The sequence below is a fragment of the Anomalospiza imberbis genome, chromosome 1, assembly GCF_031753505.1.
Source record: "Anomalospiza imberbis isolate Cuckoo-Finch-1a 21T00152 chromosome 1, ASM3175350v1, whole genome shotgun sequence".
NCBI classification, from domain to species: domain Eukaryota; kingdom Metazoa; phylum Chordata; class Aves; order Passeriformes; family Viduidae; genus Anomalospiza; species Anomalospiza imberbis.
The window spans coordinates 51,460,928-51,488,891 of record NC_089681.1 but is presented as its reverse complement, the minus strand read 5'-3'; the positions used below and the strand labels follow the sequence as shown (position 1 = coordinate 51,488,891).

The window sequence follows — 27,964 nt, the reverse complement described above, 5'->3', positions numbered from 1 at the left end:
GAAGGGACCCACAAGGATCATCCAAGTCTAACTTTTGGCCCTGCACAGGATACACCAAAAATGACACCATGTGCCTGAGAGAATTGTCCAAACACTACCTGAACTCTGGCAGGCTTGATACCATGACCACTTCCCTGGGGAGCCTGTTTCAGTGCTCAAGTACCCTCTGCATGAAAAACTTTTTCCTTCTTTTCCTTCCTTTAGCCCTTTCTTTCATTTAAGTCTCCTTTTATTATCTTTGATATAGCTGTGAACACAAACATCTGTGATGTGCCATTAAAAGTACCAAATGGTTTATTAGAGGTTCTTAATTTACTGCTTTCTCATGGATTACTGCTAGGCAAATATCTGCAATATGGAGCAGTAGGATGCATCTCAGAATTATACCACTCACAGGAAATGAGTGTTTTTGACAATACGAGGCACACTTTTCAAAGCAAGTGTAGAGTATTTCTGACCTGCTGGCAAATCATCAAGTCCACCCTCACTCCTGAGACTGCCCAGACTGCACAGCTGGTGTGCAGTGATGTGGGACATCCAGCAGAAATGCTGCTACATTGAACTGGCTTGGTGAGTTGAGCTCATGCTGAAATTTAACCAAGGGAATCTGTCTAAGTGATAATACTGAATTCTTGGTTCTCCTGCATTTTACAAATTTGTACAAATCACAGGCATTCAGACGAGTTATCCTACTGCTTTATTTTAAGAAAAAAAAATTTGAATGGGACTAAATAAAAATGCAAATGAGTGTTGTTATCAGAGTTGGTTCAATGACGTAACTCAATGAGAAGTCAGCAAGCAGTGGTTTTCAAGGATCAGTGATCCAAAGGATACAGCCAAGTCACCTGTGAGTTTTTAATCAAGAGCTCCTGCAGCAGTTTGGGTGTGTCTTTGTTAGGGATTCAGGTGAGTATGGTTTCTCAATGGATCTCCTAGTAAAATGTGCTGGTTTGCATCAGGAGAGCAATCTCAGAGAGCACGGGCTTCGCTCCGTTGGAATGAAAATGAGCTGGAAGATGCTCTCCAGGAGCACAACTAATGCATTCTAGGGTTCGGTGGGTATTCAACCAATAGGATAAGACCAGAACCAGTCCAAAGCAAAATATCCCTGACAAGGAGCAGCACGTCATGCCCTCAGCACCAAGTGTTTTCCTTTACATATGGATGTCTGCAGTGTGTACTGCAGTGTTTGCTAAGGCAGGAGTAGATTTCACTCTAAGGTGCAGCTTAATGCAGTTTCATAGTTTGTTCTTTGTGCACAACAGCTGAATGTGGCCCAAGTTAACCAGAGCAGAACTGAAGCTTATTGAGACAAATTAATCCCTGGGTGTATCCATTAATCTGGCTTGCAGACCTTTTAGGAGGTGGCATGGCTATGTCCTGGCCTGTGGCTTGGGTGCAGAGAGTCATACCTCCAGCAGTTGAGTATTTGCTGGGATTTCCCTTGCAAGTTTTGCTCACCTTTGAAGATTTCCTTTGTGTGTTTCTTCCTCCTGAATGAAAACAGAAACAAGCAGGATAAGTTATTTCTAAAGGTGTTGGTAGCATTAGCTTTATGGGTATTTTGTCATTCACTTCCCATTAGTTGCACCAGGTATGTTTGTCTCTAAAAAGTGTCTGATTTTCTCTCTGATATAAATTCTTAAAGTGCCAGTGGGAATATTCTTCACTTTGTACATAGGCAGGAGAGTGGGCAATCCCATCAGGATAACACACTGCACAGCTAAAGCCTGTATACCAAATCTACAACACTTTGAACTTTTATATTCCCATGCAATCACAAATAGATGTAGGCCAAAAAAAGGTTTTTTTCCCCACAATATATTGTTTCAGACTATATATTTTTGAGTGACTTTTTTTCTGTGGAGGCAACCTACTTTATGCTAGAAGCCTAGCTGTGCTGAAATAAAAGATAAACTGAGTTCCTTTGACATAGTATTTCATTATGCATTTTCTAGGAACCAACAAGTGGCACCAGTTGAAATTCCTTAAGCTTGATATTTTAAATGTCTGGGAAGACTTGCTTGTCTCGTAGACCTACAGCTTGTTAACAGCATTAAGATGTTTTTATTTCCCAGTTATTTCCCTGTGACATAATAAGTTGGGGTTTTAAATAGCTACTTCTGAAGCATTTGCTCTACAGTTATTCTAACTGTTTACTTGTATTGCTAAGTAAACTACAGGGAATGCAAAATAGGATCGGGGAAAAAACAAAGCATTGGTACTATACATATTTTATTTGCCCTTGTGAAATCAAAACATTACCAAAAGTCCATTTCAAATTGGGACTGTTTAAAAACAGCACTGCTTAACTCAGCAAATACCTTTCTGGTATTTATCCCGGGTCAGGGAAAAAAATAGTAGGAAACTGATCCTCCTTGCATTCACTGTGGTATAACTCTGGAATAACGTCAGTGGCTTCAGTGGAGCTACTGCAGGTCAGTAAATCTGACCTAACTGAATGCATAATCAGGGTGAAGGCTGGATTGACTTCTACTGCAGTTAGTACCAGAAAGAAAATAAGTGGAAGGTAGAGTCAGCAAGCTGCAGTTGCCTCTGTGCATCCTCAGTTAAGCTACTCATTAAACTCCAATCAGTCTCGCTTCAGCAAACCCTCTGAGGGAAAATGACTTTGCCCAGGTTTCCCTAAAATATGCTTTGAAGGAAAGAAGCTATGCAAATATCACCAAGGGCAAATTTTGCTGCCCACCCTTTTGTTAATGGTGGTAATATCTGAAAAACAGAAAAGGGAAGAGATTTTCTCTGAAAATCAGACTGAATTTGAAGGAATGGGAACAGCAATCAAAATTAAGCACAAAACTTAGTTCCCTGATAGTGTTACCAACATTCTTCACTGAGCACTTGGACATGTATGAAGAAAAGGCTAAGAAATAATAAATATGGGGTCCCACACTGCCAGCAATACCCTTATGGCACCGAGGGAAGAAAATCTAACTGGAACACATAGCTACCTACAGCTATGTAAAAAGGACAGTCACATTTCTTGTCTTTGTTAATCTTTTTTTCTCTTCTTCCTCTCAAAGAACGTGATTTCTCAATCCTTTAGCTTTGTATCAGCATTTGGCGACGGGGACACTTGGTTTCACTCAGAAGCAATGTAAACAAACCATGAAGACCTGGAACTGATGAAAATAAGTCTGCCACGGTGGAGGACATAGACTTCATTCGCCATTTCCTGCTGTCATCTTTTAGCAATGTGTTTTATATCTTTATAGCTTTACAGTGTGATTTCAGGCTAGGTACTTTGCTGATAAATAACTTTATTTTTTTAACATCTCTCTCTCATGCTGATCTGTTTAGAAAACAACCACAGCAGAACAATCAGAAGTGCCCCTCTACAGCACTTACTGCTTTACTAACAAAGTAAAGCCCATGTTTCTTCATAAATATGTATCTACTTACAATTGGAAAAGATTTAAGACCTTCTAAGCCAATATGTGGTGTCAAATATAGTTCTCATACATAACATGAATGGCCACAAGATGAAGTAATCTTTGGGACCTTCAGGCTGGCTCCCAGTTTCTCAGGTGACTGACACTGGTCTAATCAGCTTATAAGAAGGAATGAAAACTTGTCAATACCAAATTTACTACTGGGTAACTGTAAGCAGTGTCTGTGACACAATATCTCACTTCCTACAGCAGGGAAGCTGTATTGATTCTGACAGAAGAGATAACATGACAGCATGATAAAATGTAGAAGAGCTCATACTTCTGTTAGTCCAGTCAAGAATTTCTCTCGCTCCAGGTGCCGAGAGCGATGCTCATCAGGATCGTCGGGGGAGTCGAGGGACAGTGATTCCAGGAAGAGGTTTTCCGTGGCGCTGCACCGGTCGCTCTCCTTCAGCTTGGACAGCGACCGCTCGTCAAACTGAATGGTGTCGGAATCAGAGTAGGACCTGGACCCCATGGAACGGGGTACGCGGAGGTTCCCCTGCGGCGTAAACGGCCGCCGGCTGCTCTCGTTCTGGTCACACATCAAACCACCTCCTCTCCGTGGGCTCGCTTCTTTCTGGAGCTGGAGACAAGGCAGATTAAAAGGAACAGCAATTACTTCTGCAGTGTATGGCATTTGGCAGAACTCGTCCTTCCCCAGGAGCAAGGCACCCATGCCCTGGGGATTACAGCCCTGCCCCAAGGGTGCACCTCCAAGGGACACTGGCCTTGCTCTACTGGTCGTTCCACAAAGAAAGACTTCTCTAGAACTTTGATGCTATTACTCATGGGATTTTGAGTGACTAAATGTGTATATGCACAGTTTTGCTTATTTACATCTAGATGTATACATATATACACACTGAGTATATATGTATATACAAAATAATGCGTCTGTCTGTAATCTGGTTTTTAAAGAAACAAATCAACACAGACTGTTATTTAAAAGCAATTTTGATAGCAGTACAAGTAGAAGCTGATGGAAGGCAGAGCGAATTGCCTTCTCATCAAAACAAAGACATTTTTCTTCTGGTCAGCAACACAAAGGCTGCGCTTTTATGTATATCACTTGTTTCCAGAAGTAGAAAATTATGCTTAAAAAAACCCAAAAGCTTTGTTTTATAAATGGCCTAGCCTGAACGCATGTCTGGAAAGTTGAGTATTTGTACAGAACAGTATTGTCAAAGGGATGAATTAGGCATGCAAAACATGTTCAAAGAAAATGTGTATTTACAGAAGGGGCATCAAAGCCATTAACTCTACGCTTTTCAAAAGCTGGTGAATAGAGGGCAAACCATTAGTGAAATTGCCAATATTAAATTAAATTATGTGATCAATTTCTCTTTTAATTGCAAATACAACAGGGTGAATGAAGTAAGTGATAATTTCAAACATAATAAATGACTGCAGGAATCTGATAAGAACTTTGATGTTGTGCTAGAGCAGCATGTTAAGATTAATAACAATAAACTGAAAATGCAAGTCATTCACTAGGGCCCTGGAAACGGAGAACCTACAAAACATATTTATCTTGCTGCTTGTGTTTGGAAAAATAAGCAGACATTGTAGTGCCTAATTTAGACCAAACCATTTTAGGTCCCAAATGGTTAAATTTCTATTTGAGCTGAAAACAGTGAGATCTTTTTCTTGATTCAGGTCTACAAAAAGGGAAATGCATCTTTGTGTGTTTTGTTCATGATGTACAAAATTATGTACAAAATCTGAAGCAGTTTCATTAAAAGGAGGTGTCCTGTAAAGGCAGGGGCTGGAGGGTATATATCAAGAGATCCTGGAGGCCATTCCTGAGCATATGGGCAAGATTCAAATGAAGGACAAATGGTAATTACATGCTTTCTTTATAGATAGCTCCAATTGCAAGCCCTTCAGAGTTTTAGGGATCCTATAAGGACAATGTTCTAGAAACCTTTATGAGAAAACAGTACGAATACTTCCTTACTCCCTGAACCTCAGAGAGCTGACAGGAGAATTAAAGTGACAAATATTGTCCTAACTTTTTAATAATGGGTAATAATTTTGAGTCCCCTTGTGTTTATACCTTTAAATACACAACTTTTCCTGCAGATGATCTTGTGAGTTTAAGTATTTGTCAGTGTGTTCCGTGCACAATTAGCTTTAGGAGAACAGGGGAGGGAGATTCTCTAAGGGAAAATGAAGTGACAAAGTACTTAAAAAGAAAAAACAACAACTGTGAGCTCTGAAGGAAGTAGGTCATGGTGTTTTTTCTATGCCAGCAGTATTCCCATCACCATCCAGAGTAAAGTGCTTTATATATTTTATACATTGGTGTGACTTCCCTCTTATCATACATGCATTATTCAGGAGCTGTGTGAAAGCAGACTGGCATAAAGCATTAGAATGAAATGTGGCACACACGCTTCTGCTATCTCTTGGACTTTGTTTCAAACATACACAGTGGTGTAGTCTCCTCATCCTCTGTGTATTGCCATACATGGAATACACAGTCCAAAACCCTGGGGAGTAGGACTTCAGAGATATACTAATTGTTTCCATATAAAGCAGGGCATGACTGCAATCTGAGACGATATTCAACAGAAAGCTTGAAAATATTTGGAAGCTTCCTGTCACACAGGGAAATGTTTGATTATAAGTTATGAAGTTTTGTAGGCAGGTAGCCAAGACTTCAAATGCTATTTCAGGTCTTTTAGTCCTCTGACATTAGCTTGATATAATATTTTTTATTTCTCCTATTCATTGCCAACTCTGTGTACAACTCTGTTGGCACAGTAAATATATAGTTAAAGATCAGAGGTTTCAGAAACATAACAAAAGAAATCAGTTCCAGCACTAGCTAAGAGTGATTTTGTAGGCTCTCCCAGAATGACACTGAGAGCACTGATGACTGGTTATGTCAGGTTTTAAGAGAATTAAAAGCTAGATAACATTAACAGGAATTTCTCTGTGGCTTCCTTCAATGTGCCCCATTCCCAGGGAATGGAAAAAGCAGTCTTTAACCAAGTTAAGTCCCTCAAGCTATTGAGGATATACCTAAACCCCCACAATTTATAAAAACATCAAAAATAAAATAAACATCCAAAGAGGTAGCAGTGACTCTTCACAGAAAAGTTTCTGTCTATGTCCTTAGTATATTGGAAAATTTCCTAGGGTTATTTAATTGCCATTGTGCATGAAGAATCCATAGGAAGTAGTTTGGCCACTACAACCCAACAGTTAGAAACCAGCCCAGTCAAGCCATGGAGAACTAAGTAAGCACCTTCTGCCACTGAACCCTGCAAGCCAGGAACTTTGCATGATGAGCTTTGCTATAAGGCTCACAGGCTTTGATGGTTTTATCTTAGGAGATGCACTACTGTGTTGCATTATAAGGGCTAGCTCAAAAAGCTGCATGAAGTACACACAAAACCCCTCAGATATATAGGAGATTAAAAAATTCAGAATATGCTTTGTTGATATTTTGAAATTTAGAGGCCCAAAAATCACCTTTCTTGGTCTATGAAACCTTCATGTTTGGCACTGTCCACTCAGACCTATACTTTTAGCACTGATTTTAGAAATACCCACATGAGCATGGGATTTTCTTAAGTGCTTCTCTGTGAGTTTAATAGCCACAGCTCAAACCAAGGTTTAGACTTGTACTCATAATATTTCCAGCCTGGTGTCTTTTCTTTAAATTCTTGTTGCAGCCCTGATGTGGGAACATGAGACACAGACAATGAATCCTTTTCAAAAATTGATCATGAAGGTACACTGGGCTTTCATTGATTTAAACTTGTGAGGCCACTCTGTGCTTTTCTCAAGTATAATGCTCTCTAAAGAGCATGCACAAGTCATCCATTTCTGATGTCCTAAGGACAGAAAGCATTCAGTTAGTTGAGGACCCACAATTTCAGTTGTTTCTCTTGCTTTTCCTGGAATGTATGACTCATAGCTGAACAATGTTCAGTCAAAAACGGTGTTTTAACTTCCCCTCATAAAACTTCATTTTTTGTGTGGCTTCCAGGCTGATAATAAATTCATTAGGTATTATTTGTCTCTAATGCTAAGCAGATGAAAATGCAGATAGGCATGAAAACAAGGGGGTAGGTATGCATTTCCCAGATTTGCAAGTGATAACAGAGGTTTGCACAAAATTTATGTGACCAATATTCTTTTGAATATTTAGTACTGATAACTGTGTTTGTTATCAGTCAGGGCTCTTCATATTAACCCCTGTGCTCCTTTGCCAGAGAAAGAAATTCAGTTGAGACTGAACAGTTGCAGCAGATGCATCTTTGGGGGCAAATTCATTCATGATCAGTCTCTTTCAGCAAGAAGTTGTGTACCAGACCCTGAGTAACTCTGTGGGTTGAGTGTTTTAGCACAGAGATGCGCTAAAACTTTCAGACAGAATGTGACCATGCTTGTCCAGGGTAACTGAAACGAGAAAATGACCTCTAACCTAGAGCTGATTTCTCATAAGTGGTCTTTTATAGGGATTATGAGCATTTTCCTTTTACTCCCTTGTGTATATAAATTGTTTTGTAACATGAGAAACATTGATGTAGCCAAGGAAGCAAAATCATTCCTGTGCTGCTTCTTAAAGCTGTCCCTTGAGCTTGGCCTGAGTGTAGTAATGGTACAATGGCCTCATTCTTTCAGACAGGCACTGCTCACCCAAGGTGACTCCTTACCTGACAGCTCCTTACCTGCTCTATCCGCCTGAGCAGCTCCTTCTTTTGTCGGTCCCATTCTCGCCGGTCTCTATCAAGCCTGTCCAAGAGCTCCACCTTTTCCCGGTTCCAGTTCTTCTCACTGTGCTGGATTTGCCAGCGGAGGTCCATCACCACATTGTGACTGTCAGCCAGAAGCTTCTTGTGCTCCTCTCTTTCCCTTTTAAAAGCTCCCTTTGCATCCAAACTGAGACCTGTTTCTCCGGAGGTATTCTCACTCTTCCCTTCCAGCTGGCAATAAAGTCAAATGTTACTAGGATGTTAAACTTTCTGCAATAAAAATCTGTGCCTGACAATGGATTAAAGACCTAACTTTACAAAGGTAATGGCAGAATAATAGCAATTATTACATCTTAGGATCTCAATAAATGATCAAATATGTTCAGAGTGGAAAAAGTTTTAAAATCAAGACAGTGAAAACTACAGGGAATAACTTCTCAAGCTCTACCAGTTCACGCTCTTAAGGAACCAGTTATGATTTTATGATGGGACTATAGGTACCAGTAATGAAGGAAACATGGAGATAAACTCCAACCTTATCATCATCTCTGAGACAATTTTCAGAACAATGTCCTCAGCTACTGCTCTGATTTTGTGCTCTTGCTCAGAGCACCTGAAACCTAAGGAGAGTGAATTCATCTTCTGAGGAGGCTTATCCCACAACAACCCTCAGCAGTGGTGTTATTGTATGACTCTCCTGCCTTCCAACAAGAGAAGGTGTTAGCAGCAGCAGCAGTAGGTGCACCAAGATCATCCCCCCATCTCTCAGGTTCTGGACTCTAAACTGATTTCAAGGGCAGTCATCTGATGCCACCTTCCCTCCCTTCTTCCATTTCATGATCAGGGGTCAGCTTAAACAGATCAGAAGAGCTGGCCCAAGGCAATAGACCCATAGGAAAAGATAAGCTTCATGGCATGTCAGGAAGTCTCTAGTTCAACCTTCTGCTTCCAGCATGGACTCTGAGGTCAGAAGGGGTTGTACAGGATTTTGTTCAGATGGATCCTGAAAAACCTCCAAGTGCAGAGATTGTACAACCTCTCTGATCAAGCTGGGCCAGTGCTGGACTGTTGTCAGCGGGAAGAAGTGCTCAACTGTTTTGTGGAAGTTCAAGTGAGTGAAGAATTTATCCTTGGAATCTGACCTTCTGTTGACAGCTCAGTAGATGTGTGTGTGACTCAGAATGGGATATATCTCCATCCCCTAGCTCTGCAGGTGGAATGAAGTGAAAAGCAGCAAAAACTCATTTCCACCTCTGGAGTTAATGTTGTCCTCAAAAATGAGAGGCAGCAGGTCTGCTGGGAAGCATATTTCTCTAGCAAGAGAGAAGGACAACACCTTCACCTTGCCTTATGTGGAAAATAAGCCCAAACTTTCTGAGCAAAGAAATTTCAGACTGGATTCAGGAGTGATGCTAACTAGTCTCTGGAATAGCCTCCCCAAACAATTGACTGAGAGATTATTGCTTGAGTTACTTAAATTGTACTGAGCTGCAGAGAACATCCTGTTACAACCACTTGCAGTGACAGGGAAATCTTAAAAACACCAGCATCTTCTACTGCTAATTTTCAGAGTCCAGTTGTTTTCTTTCAAATGACCAAACAACCGAACAAAAAAAAAAAATCAATTTTGAAAGAGCAGCATCCTATTATAACAAAGTAAACATGACATCATCTTTCTCACACCCGTGTACCACATGATATGATATATGATACGATATACCATATGATATATTGTATTCCCCCCAGGCATCCTGAAGCTGGACCATTGGTCAGAGTCCTAGTGAGGGACTCCCATATCCTTAATGGGTCCCATGTCCTCAATGCAAATTCTCAAAGCATACGCAGGGTTTGGTCCCTAACACTAACTCCCTAACAAGTAACACCCATTGCCCAGTAATTACCAAATGTTATATATTATTTCCAGCAGAGCAGTGGAGGTAGCAAAGAGCCTGGTAAAAGCCCCAGAAGGAAGGGTGGAAACCCCTGAGCAGGAGTGGCAACACCATCCTGGTGCCAAACACCAGCCAAAGTGGCAGCCTGGAAGTTTATTGCCCATGCAAAGGCAAAGTAGGAAAGCTTGGCAGTTCTGTGGTCAGACTTTCCCGAAGTTTTGTTCTTTGTTGCCATCTCAAGCTTCAGGTAAATCTGTCACCAAGATATTTTAGAAGGAGCCAAAACAGGAACTGATTTTGTTTTCTTTGTCAAGTGATATATTATTGTTCAGAAATGCTCGCGCACTGAGAAACAGCGGAACGAAGAATTTGAATCTTCTGGGAGAAGATTCTGCTAAAAATGAAAGCTGCCTCCTTCATTCTGGGAAAGCAGCCTTGCAGTACCTGGGCAGGAAAAACAGTGCTCACATCTCAGCTCTATGTGTCACAGTGAGCCTCTAAAATTTAGCAAATCCTTCTAAATGTACCACCCTTCCAACAGTGAATTTTTAAATTATATTTATATATATATAAATATAATACAGCGAATATTTTATTATTATTTTATATTATGTTTTATTTTTTATTATTTAATTATTTATTATATTTATTATATAAGCTCTATGATTTTTCTCAAGATCAGAATGTACTAATTCTCCCACCCCTTCCCTCTTCAATGTGTAAAATAAGAGCTTTTATGACATCACCTTTGGAAATAAATTCTTGTGGGTTTTTTGCTGATTTGTTTTCATACTGCTTCAGAAACAGTACATCTCCTGTGAACTGCCATACATGACACTGGAACACCTGGCACCAGGTTTTACACAAATACTTCTAACAGCATCCCATGGCAGGTAGCGAGAGCTCTCTCTTCATTGGGGTGCCATCCATCACTAACCAGCAGCTTTGAATGGCTGGTTTAATATCAGTATATTGATCTATCACTTCACTGTTGTGGAATCACTCTTTTTTCTGCTATAAATCAAATACTGCAGTTGTTACATACCAAGGCACAGTGATGAACTAATTGTGAGCATGCCAACCACAAGACATTTTTCTCTCCAATAAATGCAGACACCCACATGTCTCATTATCACAGCTGATACATCACCACCCAACTCTGCTGAGAAAATACAGCAAGAGGTTCAGTTGCTTTGTTCTCACCTATGTCACACAGTGCCCATTGCATGGGCCCTTGTGCTGGGACAACTGGAAATCCAAGAGGCAGCTCAAGCAGCAAAGCTTTGATCAGGCTTCAGGTGAGGGCTTTCAGACACCAGGATAAAATGCATGAGAAAGTCCCTTTTCAGTTTGTCATAAATTTCCTGTTTCATTAAGCACCTCAGCTGTTCTTTACAGGACTTAGGGCACGTTACCTGTTGGAGGCGACACTTGAGCTCAGTGATTTCCACCTCCCAGGCTGCCTTGTGCAGGGCATACTGCTGCTGCAGCCCCTGGCGCTCCCGCTCCTCGTCCCGCAGCTCTGAGCGGAAGTCATCCAGCAAACCCTTCAGAGCATTCAGGAGCTTCCGGTTTTCACTTGCCTGACACAACAAAGCACACAAAATGCTGTCATTGGATGCTGGCTTTAATCCACAGTTTCATTTTTTAGGATGAAAAATGACTGCGTGTCCACTGCCTGTAAGAGAAAGTGCCTAGGCTAACTTTCGCACAAGAAAACTAAGAATAGCAATGTCTTCTCTGTCTACAGGTTGCTCAGGAAGTGGTTGAGTCACCATCCCTGGAGGTATTTAAGAGATGTGTGGATGTGACACTTTGGGATGTGGTTTGGTGGTGGAATTGGCAGTGTTGTGTTTATGGTTGGACTCAATGATCTCAAAGGCCTTTTCCAACCTAAATGATTCTATGATTCTGCCTCTCGTTAGCCCCAGTGCTGATGCTTCCTGAAAGCCAAAGATACTTAAGTTACTCTGAAAAAGGCAATGAGCATCTTTCTGGACTGAGGACATAATTAATAACTTTTTTTTTTTAATACTGTAAACCAAAGCTAGAGTCTCATTCCTGAGATTTGTTGGGTAGTTACGTGTCTGTCTCACACATAGAGTCATCGCTCCGTATCAAATGCCAAATATTTGTAAATTACATAAAAAGAAAGGGGATAACTTTTCAATGCTTTTTGTATTCCCAGATAAAATTGTTTTGGGAAATGCAGTGAGGCTTTGAGCTGAGTATCTCTGCTAAGGTGTTTCATTAGTCTGTACTTCATATTCCTGCTCCATGCCAGGCAGTTGCACCCAGGTTAGCTTTGCAGCAGCACCCTTCTTGGTACCAAAGGCTTGAAGGCCCGCGAGGCTTCTTTCCCTCTTGCAGAGGGGATCAAAGAGCAAACCCCCATTCATGTCTTGTTGAGAGTGTCCTGGCCATACTGAAAATGTTGTCAGAGCTCTTGTGGTAGACAGAAGCCAAGAGTGGAGCTAAGTTAAAACTCTAGCCCAGAGCTGACATCATGTATTCTTATTAAAATCTTTTTTTTTTTCCCTTAGTTTTGGCATTTACCTTCTGCACATTCTCTGTGCACTTGCAAAACCTGCAATTTTAATGTTAAATATAAAAAAAACATTTTCTAAATATTTATTCTGGATTAGTAAAAGAAAAGGTTTCCCACAATTTTTTTTGCAGTCATTTAATCAGAAAACAGAAATATATTATTTTTTTGTCCAAAATTTAAATCAAATATTCCTTACGAGCCTCTCAAACACCAGGGAAAAAACAGAGATTGTATCTGATGAGTTATCCTGACTAGAAATACTTTTATGAAAATTATACTTCACTAGCAGACACAGCAAGGGGCAGAAAAATAGGAAAGCTTACTCAAAAAAATTCAGCATTTAATTACCTGGTTCTCATGAATGTGTTAACTCCATTTGGAAGGCCTAACTCAAATTGGTTGTCTCCATCCTTGCATGGTAGTCTAATTGAATTATTTTTATGGTTTTTTCCCAAGTGAAGACTTCCTGCATTCCCTCTTATCTGGTATTTCATGAAGTAACTACATGGAGGCTTCTTTGAAGACAAGTCAAGTAAACAGAAGTACACAAAAATCTAAATAATTGTCATGTTCTTTTTTCAATGGCAATACTTATTAAATTTTATGAGACAACTAAGCTGACTTCATACGCTCATTAGATTTTTGGCATCACTGAACCCACCTCACTTATTTTTGTAATCGCTAGTCATACATGCCAAGATGTCATTTTTCTTTAAAAAACAAAAAAACGTGGTCTACTTTTTCCAAGCCATTTGATGCATCAGCAAAAATATGCTAGATGTAGGGAAATGACGGCAGGTGCTCATTGACTGACCTATCTGGTTGGGTTAATGAAAAGTGATGTTGTACAAGATGGGGTTTTGCAAGAAGCGCACTAAGAGAAGCAGAATTAACTCCATTAACATTTAATGCCAATTAGCAGTTTCCAGCAGCAGTCTCCATCATGCATATAAGATCACCTACTATTCAATATGCAATGAGATTTTATGTTTCCACTATGCATTTTCATTCTACTACCTAATTAAGGCTAAATTCTCCAAACATTTCAAGCCCCTTGTGTAATAATCAGAATAAGAATTCCTTTGAAGTTTTGCCCTTAATGTCACAACAGGAGCTGCTGGGTATTGAACACATCAAAATCTGGTCTCATCCTCTTTGAAAACCCCGACTCCAAATGTCTATGAAGTGCTTTCATTCAAGAACTACCTTCTGTGTTTTCTGGTGTGCTGTACAAACCTTTCCCTGGCAAATTAGTCAAAAGGCTCCATAAGAGAAATGAGACAGAAGAAAAATAAAACCAAATGACACCCAAGCAAGTTATAGCTCTCATTTCTGTGCATATATTTGATAATTTTAGAGTCCTACAAAATTTGGTTTGCAAAGAAAGAAGATATGGACTAGTACATAAAGGAGACAAAAGAACATTGCAGGTTTGTAGCCTACTGTGTTGAGGGCATTTCTTATTTCTAGAGGCATTACATCAATGTCACTGTTTTGAGACAAGTACCCCAGGTGCCCCCTGGCTTGCTGGGATTATAATTACCTTGCCAGTATAAATCCAATTTTGGTTACATACTTTGTACTCCTGCAGAGAAGTCTCTTCTGCATGACTCAGTATTTATAGTCTGAAGCTGGAGAAGTCTGAAATTATTTTTTTTCTGTTTTGCCAAACTGGAGTGATTTTGGAGAACAAAGAAAGTATTTTTGAGAGAATGTGCTCTGAAATACAATGTTTACATCAAGCCATGCTTTAGATTTTGTTGGCAAAACAGCTTATGCAGAAGACTAAGTCCTGTAAATATACAAAAAGTATTGTTATAGTCTTCAGCTTCCTTTCAGGAATGTTGCACAGCAGAAATTTGGTAAGGCTGTGATTCTCTGGACAGTCTTCCATGCAAGGAGATGGCTCCTTAAGAGCACCTTAGCTGTTTCTAAAATTTAAAGCTTAGAAGAATCTCACTGATTCACAACTGATCTAAGACAAGATAATTACAAAGGCTTTACAAAAGTTTAAAGACTTCTATCCACAGCTCTGGATTTATAGGAAAAAATAGCTGACAGCAAACAAAACCTTTATGTAGCCTCCAATGTAGGACAATGGAGCATTTACTAAGTTTAGTCAACCACAGAAACAGGAGCATCCAGCTCTAGAAAAGTTTTGGACAAGAGCAGTTTGCAGTTTGGTTCTTCTTTCAATCACAATTCACTTTTCTCTGAGAATTTCCCTTGAGAATTTCACTGAAGACTTTAGCCACAGGCTGGTATTACAAGCCGTTTAGTAGAGCAGTAAATAAAAAACACAAGGTCAGGAGCCTAAACAGCAAACCAGAACCGTGTATTTTTTCTGTCTAATCACACATCTAGGCAAAGATAAGCTGGATTCTGGTGCAACCCATTTCAGTATATTCAGGGCTTAATGACTATTCCTTTGGGCTTTTCTCTTAGCTAAGCTTTGAAAACAAACATTATATGAGCAAAAAGATCTAATTCTTGACACCCCTCCCAGCAACAACACTACTGTATTGCTTTTTAATGCTTTTTCCACTGGACCACTGATAAACTCTCTACTCCTCATTCCCTTATCTTACACCATCTAACAGGCATCTCACCCTTTATACTAAACTGAAACAAAGCTCTTCCTTTATCCACAGGCTGTTCTCCTCTGCTGTGCCACCAGTCCAACTTGCTTGATTATCTCCTAAACACAAACTTCCAGCCTGGCTCTTAACTTTGCCTGACACTTTCTGCTGTGTCCCCCAGCTACCAGCCAAGGGACAATGTCATGCAGGGAAAGATGAATTGGCCCGTCTCAGACCCCTGATCTACTCTGCCTCTTATCAGCTTACCTTTTTCCTCCCCTTTCTGCTCTGCCTTGCCTATAACACTCCACACAGTGCCCAAATAAAAATCCCAGACAAGCCAGACTGGTGTATTTTTCAGCCAGCTGAGTATCTCATATCATAGCAATATAAAATTAAAAGCTGCATGTTGAAATTATGGCCTTTGGGTTTATAATTTTTCTCAAAACAATTCCACTTTCCAGGCAGGGTAAGAAAGTCAGCAGCAGGAGTGCAGTCTGAAAACACAAGCCATTAAATATTAACATTAAATGTTAAAAATAAATATGGGTAACCTCAGGTTACCATAAGGCCTTTCTTTTTTCTGACCTAGTTATCTCAGCCACTCCTAGACTAATTAAAAGTTTCATTCCTAATGTGAAGTATGTGCTGATGCATTTAATCTTGGAGCTTGTCAGGCAGATCCAGCAACTTTGGGCTCTTCTGGGCAGGTGCAAACCTTGGAGACTTCCAGCTGCACCAATCATTCCAAATTCCCTGTATAAACAGTCCTTTTTCCAGTTGTGGGCTTAAGGAACCTGCAGAAAACCCCTCAAAACTCAGTATGTTTTTCAGAACAGCAGTGCTTGTGAGAAGATGCCCTACCGTGAGCAAGCAGAACAAATAATAGTGCTTAAAATGAGAAATATTTAGCAAACTTTTTCATTCTTGCAGTGTCAAAATAACACTTTTTTCTGGTTGGGGAGCAAGGAATCTGTTTTATCATGACAAGTTAATTTGGATAGCATGCAGTTTTGTCATCATGGGGAGTACCAAAGTGTGGTCAGTTCCTGCAGATCAATTCTTCAAGCAAGATTAGCCAGAACTGCTGTGATGTATATAAAAATGAATTATAATCAATGTACTGCCCATTTCTGCCACCTTAACTGAGATTAATGTCTAAGCAATGATTATTTCAAAGAGTACATAATTCATTTGAATGTTCTTGGTTATTTTAAGAGCTCTATATGGAAAGTTAGTACATGACGGAGTTTGTAAAGAAACAGCATTTTGGTATATATTTATTTTACTAATTCCAGAATAAATCAGTCTACAGATGAAATGCAGTCAGATGATGTGTACAAGAGCATCTCTTGTATGGCCTTCTACAGCCTTTTACCAGTGAAGAGCTTGCTGAGAGGAAGACAGTGATGGGTCTGGGTGACCAGCAAGTTAGAACATTTCCAAATGCCAAACTAATCAAATGAATACTAACTTGGTAGCACACTTCACAGAAAATAATAGTTAGAGACTACCCTTTTTATAGGATAGAGAATTCCTGTTGCCTGCTGCAATACATAGGCAGTTAGTAAACAGGTTGTCCATAATCATGAGAGTCTGGGGAATTCAAGGTGAAGAGCTCAGATGCAAAGAGACACAATCCCCAGGCCTGCAGTGACTCCAGCTAAGTATTGTGATCATAGGGAGTACATATTTGCCTGAGAGCTGTCACTGTGGAGCAGGCTCCCAAGTCAAAGGCTTGGATAGAGAAGGGACATCAGGCATAAAGACGGAAGACTTTTTTTTCCCTTGAATTTGATTTTCACATAGAATTCTTGCTCCATTCTATTTATGATTGCAAATAAATGCATGTAACAGAATGGTCTAGTATGAATGGTTTTCATTTAAAAAATAGAAGAAATCTGTCTTTTTTTAAAATTTGTATTGTTAGGATAGTTAGTATATTAAATGTACAAAGGAAAAAGCTAGGATATATGGCAGTGCTCTGACACACATTCAGGGTACAGGAGATGCCAGAGAAAAGTTAGTATGATCTGATTTCAGGCTTTTAAAAACAAGCCCAGTGACAGGAAGGAACTTTTACATTGTTTTCCCATCATCTGTAAGGGAAACATTAAATACATGTGCTAGTTTCATAAATTATTTCAAGGAAACAAAATCCCATGTTCTTGCTAAAAGCTTGACAGTAGAGTACAATAGATGTGCTCAGACAAGAGGAGTCTGTAAATTCTGCAAACCATCACATACTGATAGATGTTTCTGGGCAAACAGCCACAAGAGGAAATAAGATTTTTCACTGATAGCATCTGTCAACAGAAGAACAGTAATCACGTGGCTCATGATTAAATTTAAATATAAATATAATGGATGAAATCCACTGTAATTACTGCGTAGCTAGAAGCATTTACACAAGTATGATTCTGGGCGATTTAACACAGGAGCACAGGACTCTCTAGAAAATTCACAGTTTCCATTCCCAGGGCAAGATACATAAATGGTGCAGTACCTGCTTCTGCTGCTGCAGTAATTCTGCAGTCTGCAGCTGTGGTCCATGATCAGTGCTCTCTGTGGTGGGATGCTGGGAGAAATCTGTCAGTGCAAACACAAAGTCCTCTTCTTCCTCCTCTTGCTCTGCATCATTTGCCTTCTGCTCAGACTGAATGCCAAAGTCTGGGAGGGCCTCAGGGTGCTCGATCTAGAATGAAAGAGGGAACATGCTTTTGCCATTTACCTCTGGGGCCAGAAATCTATTGAAAGACTAAGGGAAGGGACTGCATCTCTGTGGTGATATATTGACTTCAACGCAGGCCACAGAACTGATCTTTGGGTGATATATCACCTACTGCATATGTGAACACACCACTAGGCAGGCCTGTAACACAGGGGATTTATGCAACTGAGATGGGTCTGATGTCACATGATGGATATAATCTATCTCACATTAATCAAGAATTGTACAAGACACTGGTGTACTGTGTGATGAAGTAATGGAAATTAGGAAGTATCCAAATCTATCATTTTATTTTCTACAAAATATGAACAAAACATGGCTCCAATAAAGCTGGACTGGTAATAAATTAACCAGTCAAAAAATCCAAACAGTCAAGAAATTAAAGCTTTTTGGTATTAGAAGATGAGCAAATTTGCACAGAAGCAAATTAACACAGCTGAAGTAAAGTAGAAGCTAATTATTTCTAAACAGCTACTCATTTCTTGTTTCTGACTCATATTACCACCACAGATGAATCAAAGATGTTCATCCATCCTTTATCTAAGAATACAAAACATTGGAGTATTCAGCTTAAGCACACTCTGACCAGACCTGAAAGGTTACTTGTACTGCCAAATGCAGCAAACCTTGAAAAACACTAGGTATAAAAGGACCAGAAATACTGAGAAAAAATACTTTGTTGCTTACCAAATGGCTTCAGAATTGCATGAACCTGCAAAACAAATCTTTTGTTCTCAAGAATTTAATATAAAATATCAGAACAGGAAAATATTTTAGGTTTTTTTTTTTTTTAATTTAGCTAGGAAGCAAATGGTAATTCTAGGTGTGCAACTCGACACTTCCTTCACAGTGCATGTTGGCTGGTAACCACACCCCTGCTGAGATGTGTCAGCTTGGGGATTCCAGGTTGTTATGTACTTCTGAAATTCCTGATCTTGATTTAGCCTCTACTTAGAAAAGCACCATGATGATGACTGGTGTATTGCTGCTGATGGCGACAGACGTGTGTATGGAGAAGAGGAACAAATGAGGATGGTTCACTCTAAGTTCCCACATGAAGCTGTATAATTCTCCTGCCAACACAGAAACAGAGCTTCCCTCCATCTGTATTGCTGAAGGCTTTGTAAGGGACACACTGTGCACAGGATGAGAAAAACAACAGCACTCAATCCATCTAAACAGATTTGACTCCCTCACCTTGCTAATGTGCTTTTTTCTTTCAAAAATTACTCAGGAGTCATATCTTTGAGACCTAATTAATTTTTCATTTACTGTGTGAGAGTATTTCAGGACCAGCTGTTTGTACTAGTTAAGGTTTTCACTTTAAAGATGGATGATCTGTAACACATCATGCAGAATCTACTTCAGCACAAGCCAACACCAGCTTTCATGTTTAATTTGAATCCCCTTTCAATATATATGCAATTTGAAAGCTGCTGGTGCCACATCATATTTCAAGTCTACACTTAAAGAAGGGACATCCCAGTACTCTTCTGGATTATTAAGGTGGGACAGTTACCTCTAATGTGTCCTCCCCTTCCTCCTCCATTCGCTTCCCTTGCCGCCAGTGTTTCAGCAGCCACTTCAGTTTGACATACAGGAGAAAGGTGTCCTGCTTGAAATGCCTGAGTTCCTGCTGCAGCAGATTTTTCTCCTGACTCCAGGTCTTCTCCTCCAGTTTGTTCTTCAAAGTCAAGCTCTGCACTTCCAAGTCTTTTCTCCGCAGGGTCTGCATATGCTCCTCCTCCAGCTTTAATGGAATAACAGGCAACATGTCAACAGGGGGGTGTCCTGGGGCAGTCTCCAGGACTTGTACTTCATTGGCTGAGACAAACTGAAATCTCTAATTTTCATCAGTAGTGAGCAGCTTTTGAGTTTGGCTCAATAAGTTCTTCAGCAGTTATGTCTGCTGAGGAAATTAGAGGATAAGCTTTTCTTAGATAACCATATGAAAGTAACCTGCTTTGGAAGTGGATATTTACTTCAAAGATGCACAAGACCTCTGAAGCTGGTTAAACATTTTACACCACTCATATTTTCCTCCCTCTCTTGATCGTATCTCTGCAGTAGGTTCCCAGCAGAGCCGCCAGCCCACACTACTGCATATATCACACCTATTAAATTCATTTGCAGCCATTTGTACAAGGTGGGGCCACAGCTGCCCTTCAGAAAACCTGGAATATTTGCCTTACAACTTCCTCCCACAGGCACAGGTTTAATCTGTCCACAGTTGCTATGTCTCCCTCTGCCTCTGGAAGGGTAACACTTCTGAAGAAAATACCTCCAGTACCTCAGATACCACTACTGATCCCTCACTCCTTGCAGCTCATACTTGTAGGCATCTGAATGATACCACAGTAAACAGTCTCTCATTCTGGCATGACTTTATCTGGGACACAAGCAGGAACTGAAGAGACAGGAACAGATTGCAACTCAGCACTTGACATGTCTCAGCCTTAGTACTAGAATCACCAAGAAAAGCTCATTCTTTAGAGGACACGTACAACTACACCTGTTTCAATGCAAGGCCACCTGAAACATCATTCTTTATACGTAACCTCCCTCTCAATATATAAAAATCAAACCATGGCATGACCTGCACCCAACAGAACTTGTACAAGTTAGTTGTACAATATCTCATATTGTGCATAGATGAGAAAGTGTTTCCACTTCAAGCCAGCTGTGGCTTCTTCATAGATGAAGAAAATGCAGATGGAAAATGAGTACAGAGTCACTGTTTACAGGTGCCAGTTTCTATTTTCCATTCTGCAGAACAACAGCCTCTCCTTCCTGACCAGCTCCACAGATAAAATCTATGAAAGCCACAGTACACTTATGACCACAACAATCCAAACCGTCGGAACACGCCCTGCAACAAACAATGCTCACATAAGAATAAAGAATGTTTCAGGGATTAGGACTCCCTAGCAATAAATACTGCTAAGAAATATATGTTTGATTTTCATGGTAACATTCACATGCTTCTGAAATAGGATACCAGTCCATATGAGATAGTTTCCTAAGGACTTGCCCGCCATCTAAATGATGTGCTCCAGCATAATGCAAATTTTTAGCATCTATGCTACTAAGCCTTAAAAAGTTCCCGATTAAATTGAAATTATTTACAGTAGTGGCTAGCTTAAATGTGTTTAAAATGAAGCTTAAAAGTATTCTGGAACAAAATTAGCCATAATGGCCCCAAAACACATACACACAAATCCTAATAACACTCATGGAGCTTGTACACTGTTAGCACACATCAGTTTGATGTCATTAAACATTCCTAGAAATGAAAAAGTAAAAGAAGGGCTGATTTTAAATTTAGTTTTTATGGGAAGAAAGAAATAGATTTGATGTTGATGGTCATTCTTCCATCAAATAAAGTTATGGTTAAATACAACAAAAATCTGAGTAATTTCCACCAGAAATCCTGGAAGATGATAAAAAAGGAACATTGTCAACAGAATGGGCATAATCTGGAAAAAAAATTAAGACTCCAGAAGATGCTTTTATTCTTCTATTTCTGCTGGCTATCAACATGAACAACTAGCTTTGATTTTGGTGCATTTTTCATCATTTGACAAGCTGTTATATTTCAAATCCTTGTGGTCATGAATTCTTGCAGAAGACCCTAGTGGAGGTAGATTCATAGAGTGTTATGCTTTTTCAATGGATAGCAATTGAAAAAAAAAAAAAAACAACTTTAAGAGACAGGCATAGCTTCCACAAAGCTTTCACAGCTGAGACAACTAGGAAGGAAATCAATCGACTGGTTGCCTTCAAAAGCTCCAGTGGAAAGCTCCTGTGGAGATCAACTGGAAATTAAAGCTAGTTATGAAAGATACCACTTGGGCATAAAGAGATTAGTTGGCACAAGAAACAATTCTTTACAGTATGCAACAATTATGCAGAATTTAGTCCATGAAGTAAATTTAAAAAGAAAACTTCAGTTAAGAGCCAAACAGCCTGCAGAAATTAGTAACAGATTTTTTTTGCTCTAGGAGCTGAAGATCACAAAACAATTGACTAATCTGTTCCAGGCTTCAAAAGAGCAGGGGGAGCTCATGTAAAAAAAAAAAATATTTATTCACCAGCTATCAATAAGAAAATTGGAAGCACTGAGTACTGAGAAATACAAGAATGAATGTTCTGATTTGTTTCTCAGCTATGTGCGCATAGCAACTCCTCTGACTTCAGAGAGGTGCTGGATTTTCTTTTGGCTAGGAGGAGTCAGAATAAGGTATGGAGCTGAACTGAGCTCCCAGAGATCAAACACACACTTCCCCAGCTCACGGAGAGCTGAAGGATGACAGGATTCTCCATGCAGTATTTCATGACTATACCACGATTTCCCCTGCAGAGGGAAGGACAAAATTTTTCTCCACCAAGCAGAGAAGCCAGATTCGCAGTGGCAAAATAGGCTTGAGTTTAGATTTCCCCAGATTCCAGATTCTTCATTTACTCAGATGAGGTCACACAGGCACAGCCATAAGGACACAAGTTCCCACAGTCGTGACAAACAAGGCTCACGTCACACATCATGGTCATGCGTCTCTCCCAGGTGGGTTTTGTATTTACCTGGATGATCCTTTCTGTAAACTTTTCTTGCTCCTCTCGGTGAAGTCTTGTCTCCTGCTCAAGCTGAGCCTGAAGCTCCTGTATCGATACATTCTGTACAGGTAAAACATGGGAATCCCTGAGCTGATCAGCAGGACAAAGGGAAAGGTTTAGCAGAAAATGTGTCTCGGAGGTGTAAAAAAATGAAAAAGAAAAGAGCCACAGGACAGACATCTGCACAACTCAGGATTATCAATAGTTAAAACCAAAGCACAGTGTGCAAATAAATAACAATGTCCTAAATCTGTGTGGGAATTTCCTGTGTGGCTTCTGGAAACTAAAGCTGGAGTGCTGATGTTACATATCGGATATTCTCTTCAGGCCTCTGCTCTGGGCTTGGAGTTGAATAGCTTAGACTCCTGTTTGCAGGATTACATATTTGGTGGTGCATTTCTTCATCATAATCAAAGCTGTAAAATTTTAACACCTCTTCACAAGATTAATCTAATGCATGCATATTGAACCTAATTATTCATTTGCAACAGTTTTGATAGGGCAGTTAATGGGACAGCATTTATTAAACCAAGTATACATAAGATCCCTTTCTTCAGATATAAGACAGTTCTTTGCACAAGTCAACTTCACTCTGTGATTTCTACTCAAAATAATTAAAACAAAAATGTCACAGTGATAAGCTGTGTGAGCCTGAGATCTGACCAAAATAATTAACTATCCCCCCTTTCAGGTCCGATACTGTTTTAATCTTAATACCTTCAATTTTATGTTCTCATTAAGTTTGGCATTCCGTCAACTTTACTCCTGAAAGTTACTTAACTCAAAAATAAAGACCCAAGAAGGCAGAGTCAGATCTCATTATTTATACTACAGTAATTAAGCTTGTGGCACTTATATTTCTGATCAGAACTTTCAGTGCCCTTCACTTTGTGTCTCTCACATTGGTGCCAAAACTGATTTATCTGTACAAAAGTGATGCTCGGCTGGATGCCATTCTCTTCACGTGTGTGACCACAGAAAGCACTACAGCACCACACTCCTACTTCCCAGAGCAAAAATGTACTTAAAGTCAGGATTCCTTCAGGCTTCAAAGTGTAATCCCGAATTCTCAGCTGGCCCATGTCCTGCGTGCTCCAACCTCAGCAGCTGCGGGGACGTAACAAAGGTCGTGGGATTGCTCTCTTGGGCTGTGTTGCCATTTCCCTGCCGGCATCAGCCCCGGCATCCACCTCCTCGCCACTCCTCCCACTTTCCAGAGCAAAGCCAGCAGCTGCTGTTGTTCAGGCCACACAGCCCTTGTTGGAACATTTTAGTTATTCAAAATGTAGTTCTCCGTGGAACAGACACTCCTCACCCCTCCTCTAGGGAAAAATGAGATAAGGCAAATGGAAGTATCCCAAAAACTACCTGCAGGACCACACTATGCAGGAAATCAAAAGGGGACCTACACAGACATTCTGGGCCCTATCAGTGCCTTCTTTACTGGAGTCATTTATTGACTTGTGCATGTCTGTTTTCTACCTGAGGAAAAGACACTTCCATCCCACTGAAATATACACATAAAGTGACTAAGAGAACATTACCTGCCTTATCAATTTCATCTGTCTCTGTAATGTGTCTGCAGACATTTTGTAGTGCATAAGGTCAAAATTTGGATTTGAAAATAATTGCTTGTGATGGGATTTGTCAGTTTTGCACAATCATTTGTAAATTCTTAATTTAATTATCTCATGCAATAAAGGAAAAAATACTTTCATCAAGAATTTCTGCATTATTTTATTCTGATCAAGCTTCTTTAGGAATATGGCAAACAAAAACCAATGTATCAGTTCATTAATGTATAATTTAAAAAAATCTGTTCCTCCCTTTATGGATTCAAAATTATTAACCCATCCATTTTTTTTTATAAATATGTAGCCCATGCAAAGCCAAATTTCAGGAAACTTCATTGGTGGGATTATGTGGGAACTGTTGGAATTACTGAAAAGAAATTAAATATATCATAAAGGTAGATGCAGTATTATATGCACGCTAAGTCAAAATCACGTCACAGCTGCTTTGCCTCTTTAAGGACAATACATTTTTGTGAGTCCTAAAGTAAATTTAAGTTGAAAAGCAGCTAGTGCCTGAATGCAGAGCTGCACACCTTTTCCCTTTCAATGCAACCTGAGAACTCTTCATAGTCTATAATAATATATAATGTCATTTCTACCAGAAATGTTGGGATATCTCCACTGCTCAAATCACAGGAGGTAAGGCTGCTTAAGTGACTAATAGATTGCTGCTAAACAATCTATTAGGATTGTGAATGAATAATATTATAAATGTATAGTGAATGAATAATACTTATAAATGTATAATGTAATATTTGTGTATGCAGTTCAGGTTTCTGATACTGCACTGATGGATGTCTGGCTTATATGTGAAAATCAGTCCCCTATGATAAAACCAGAAGGCTGTAGTCTGTGGCACAACTGTGGTTTTGTTTTGTTTTGAAAAGAAACATTACTACAAAATGGACACAACAGTTGACAACCTGTTATATTCCATTCTTTGCTTCCTTTGTTCTCATTAAGGAGTGTGCTACACAAGGAACAGAAGACATCCCAAATACGACGGCCACTGCACAATGTGCTGACATCACAGAACAGACAAAAACTCTCTACAAGACGTACAAACACAATACCATGGGAACTACGAGCTAGTGCTACTCTACTACAGCACCACAGAAACAGCTGCACTTCATCCACAGCTCAACACCGACTAACAGTTTCCCATGTATCCCAGTTATTGAATTACCAGACACACTTCCACTCCTGTCCCCTCAGACAGGCACGGCCAAATCTGCTCAGACCTTTTATCTCACCTGTTATCACTCCAGAACAAGCTAATCCATGCTGATGTCTTCACCTCAAGAAGATGCACAGAGAAAACTCATCCTGGGGACTTCACCACCGCTCCCTCACAGTACCAACCCCTTTCCCCCCACTGTCAGAGTGCTGACAGCTTTTTAGGTTACTTTGCAGCTCACACAATCCCACATATCTGCCATGACTTGTTTTTACAAGATTGCCATCCAAGACAAGGTATGGCTGGGTTTTATTTGTCTGCTTACTCCATTTTACTGTAGCTAATTGCAACCTCAATTCGCCTGCAAACTTAATCAATTTATATGCAACAATCGTGAACATGAAATTTCATGGAATCTTTCTCTTAAGCTTTTTTTTACCCCCCCCCCCCCCCGCTAGAAATGATCAAACAAAAATAAGGCCTGAGGAGGCAGGGTAGAATGATGCTTTCCAGCATTAGCGTGCAATTCGAAGCAAGTCAAAAGATAAATGTTTTATGCTGCTCCTCTAAAACTACATTATAATTCTTTGATATTTGCACCTTACATTTGAACACACAGTTTAAAAATTGCTACTTTTCCACAGATTGACAGCTGGTCAGAAAGAAAGTTCCAGTACTTTTGTTATACTTTTTCCATGCAATTCACATCTAACTGAATTCACAGAGGCTGCTTCTGAAGATGTACTCTTCTTCTCACCCCTTAAAAATAGATGACATATATTTCATTTGCTAGTGTAGAATAGGCAGCTGTGTGGTTATTTGTACTTATATGAAAAGTCTCTGAGTTTGGGAAAACACAGAACACTTCACTCCAAGTCTTTAAAAATCCATCTCATTGTATGGAGAGTACACAAAGTCTCACCAAGTTCACTTAGGACTCAAATATCCAGATTTACATCATAAAGGGTCTTTTAAGCCATTACACTGTCAACCTCTACAGAATCTTACATAGCAAGAAAGAATACAATACATCAAAGCAAATTATTCTTGCATCCCCTAATCTTGGTGGGAAGGAATAATCACAGCATCAGTTTATCTTTCTTCTTCCCACAGCTTTGCATTGGAGGAATAGTGGACATAAGACATAGAACTTTCTATGTGGTCCTTGGTTGTTGTTGTTGTTGGCTTTTTTTGCTTTTTTTACCAGAAGAAAAAAAGTCACAATGTGTAAACCATTCACTGTGGCCTTTCTGGAAAAACAAAACCTTTAACCAGAGAAATGCATGTGCAAATGTTCAGCACATGGCTGTGAGCTGCTGCAAAAACCATCCAGCTGAAAAAAACTCACATGGAGTTATGAAAATTGCACAGAAACAGCAGCAGTTAAAAAATAGAACTGTCAAAATATAGATCAAAATTCTCCTCATCTATCTCTTCCAAAATGGATCCATACAGAAGTTTTGATTCAAAGCAGGCGGTAAATTGACTTACCTAATTTGCACATCACTGTATCTGGTTGGTCCACACTTAACCCAGTAATTAACTTAGTTATACATTCCTTATTGGCATGATAAGTAAGCAAAGTGGATAAACATATTAAAAGTGGCTTAGAAGAAATTATTATATGCTATTCCTATTTTATTACTAGACCTTGTGGAAAACTTGTTTAAGACATGCTCTCACCTTCTCCAGCCTATCTGCTTTTATTTTAAATCTCTGGTAACAACTCACTCCTTTTACATGAATTCCCTTCAGTAGTTCTTTTTCCATAACCTATGAGTGTCAGAGATTTTATGGTATTTTTCTACACAGAACTAAATGTGTAAGTCTTTAAAAGCCATGTATGAAAATAATCAAAATCTAAAATGCAAAGTGCTTTTGCCTTTGATATACACTCATTCAGGAAAAGGCAGAACTGAGATTCTCTGACGGAATAGAACTAGGAGATACAGCTCCAATTTAGAGCATCCGGTATCAAATGTACCAAGCCATATCTGGTCATTTGAAAGAGTGAAATCTTTCTTCTTCCAAATGTCTTCTTGCTTCTGAATAAACAGGAGAAGATTGCTTGAGGAAACTGCCTTTCATTTTTGGATATTCCATTGGCAGAAATCAGCAGGTGAAAAATTATTTACTGTTTTTCCCATTGGTTTCCATGTTGTTGCCATAAGATATTTGCTCTATGTTACCTTTTGTTAGCTCTCCTGTTTGTTTTAGTCAGGGCAATTCTTACTAGTTCACCTGCTTTTTCCTTGGATAGTAAAGAATGATTTCCCTGTCCCACCACAACAGAGATCTGCTAAAATCATGAATAATGGATTGAATATCCATCCCAATGGGTTACAGCCTCCCACAGCAGCAGCTGAAAGGCTTGTTTCAGCAAGAAAACAAAGCCCTGCTCTTAAGGCAATTTCAAGATATAATTTCCCTTGGACTGTGACTCTAACCGACCTCTTTAACACGCAAATACATTCTAATAATCCTGCACTAACCACTAAAGTGCAAAGCCCAAAAAACAGCACATGTTTACAGTTAGGCCACAGGGTAGTTTCAAGTACATGTCTGTCTGCATTTATTGTATTTAATAAAACAATTAAGCGCCCATGGTGCTCATTTTTAAAAACAGAAGGAATCACTAAATGGCAGCTCTTCAGCATTGCTTGTGAAAATTTTAATTTAAAATTCAGC

At 39.6% G+C, this 27,964-nt stretch overlaps 1 protein-coding gene across 11 annotated transcripts in view; it reads right to left on the bottom strand.

Annotated features, from left to right (window-relative positions):
* MTCL1 (microtubule crosslinking factor 1) overlaps nucleotides 1–27,964 on the bottom strand; it is a 104,759-nt gene that overhangs the window by 9,529 nt on the left and 67,266 nt on the right. For 6 of the 11 annotated variants that reach the window (XM_068192060.1, XM_068192022.1, XM_068192051.1 and 3 more), the window contains 7 exons: nucleotides 22,493–22,585; nucleotides 19,434–19,664; nucleotides 17,690–17,878; nucleotides 11,472–11,639; nucleotides 8,141–8,395; nucleotides 3,733–4,038; nucleotides 1,462–1,493 (listed from right to left, as the gene is read on the bottom strand). In XM_068192060.1, coding sequence (XP_068048161.1) covers nucleotides 1,462–1,493; nucleotides 3,733–4,038; nucleotides 8,141–8,395; nucleotides 11,472–11,639; nucleotides 17,690–17,878; nucleotides 19,434–19,664; nucleotides 22,493–22,585 — 1,274 coding nt within the window. Of the gene's footprint in view, nucleotides 1–1,461; nucleotides 1,494–3,732; nucleotides 4,039–8,140; nucleotides 8,396–11,471; nucleotides 11,640–17,689; nucleotides 17,879–19,433; nucleotides 19,665–22,492; nucleotides 22,616–27,964 lie in introns of all 11 variants that reach the window. The other 5 variants (XM_068192034.1, XM_068192072.1, XM_068192086.1 and 2 more) reach the window with 2 other exon arrangements.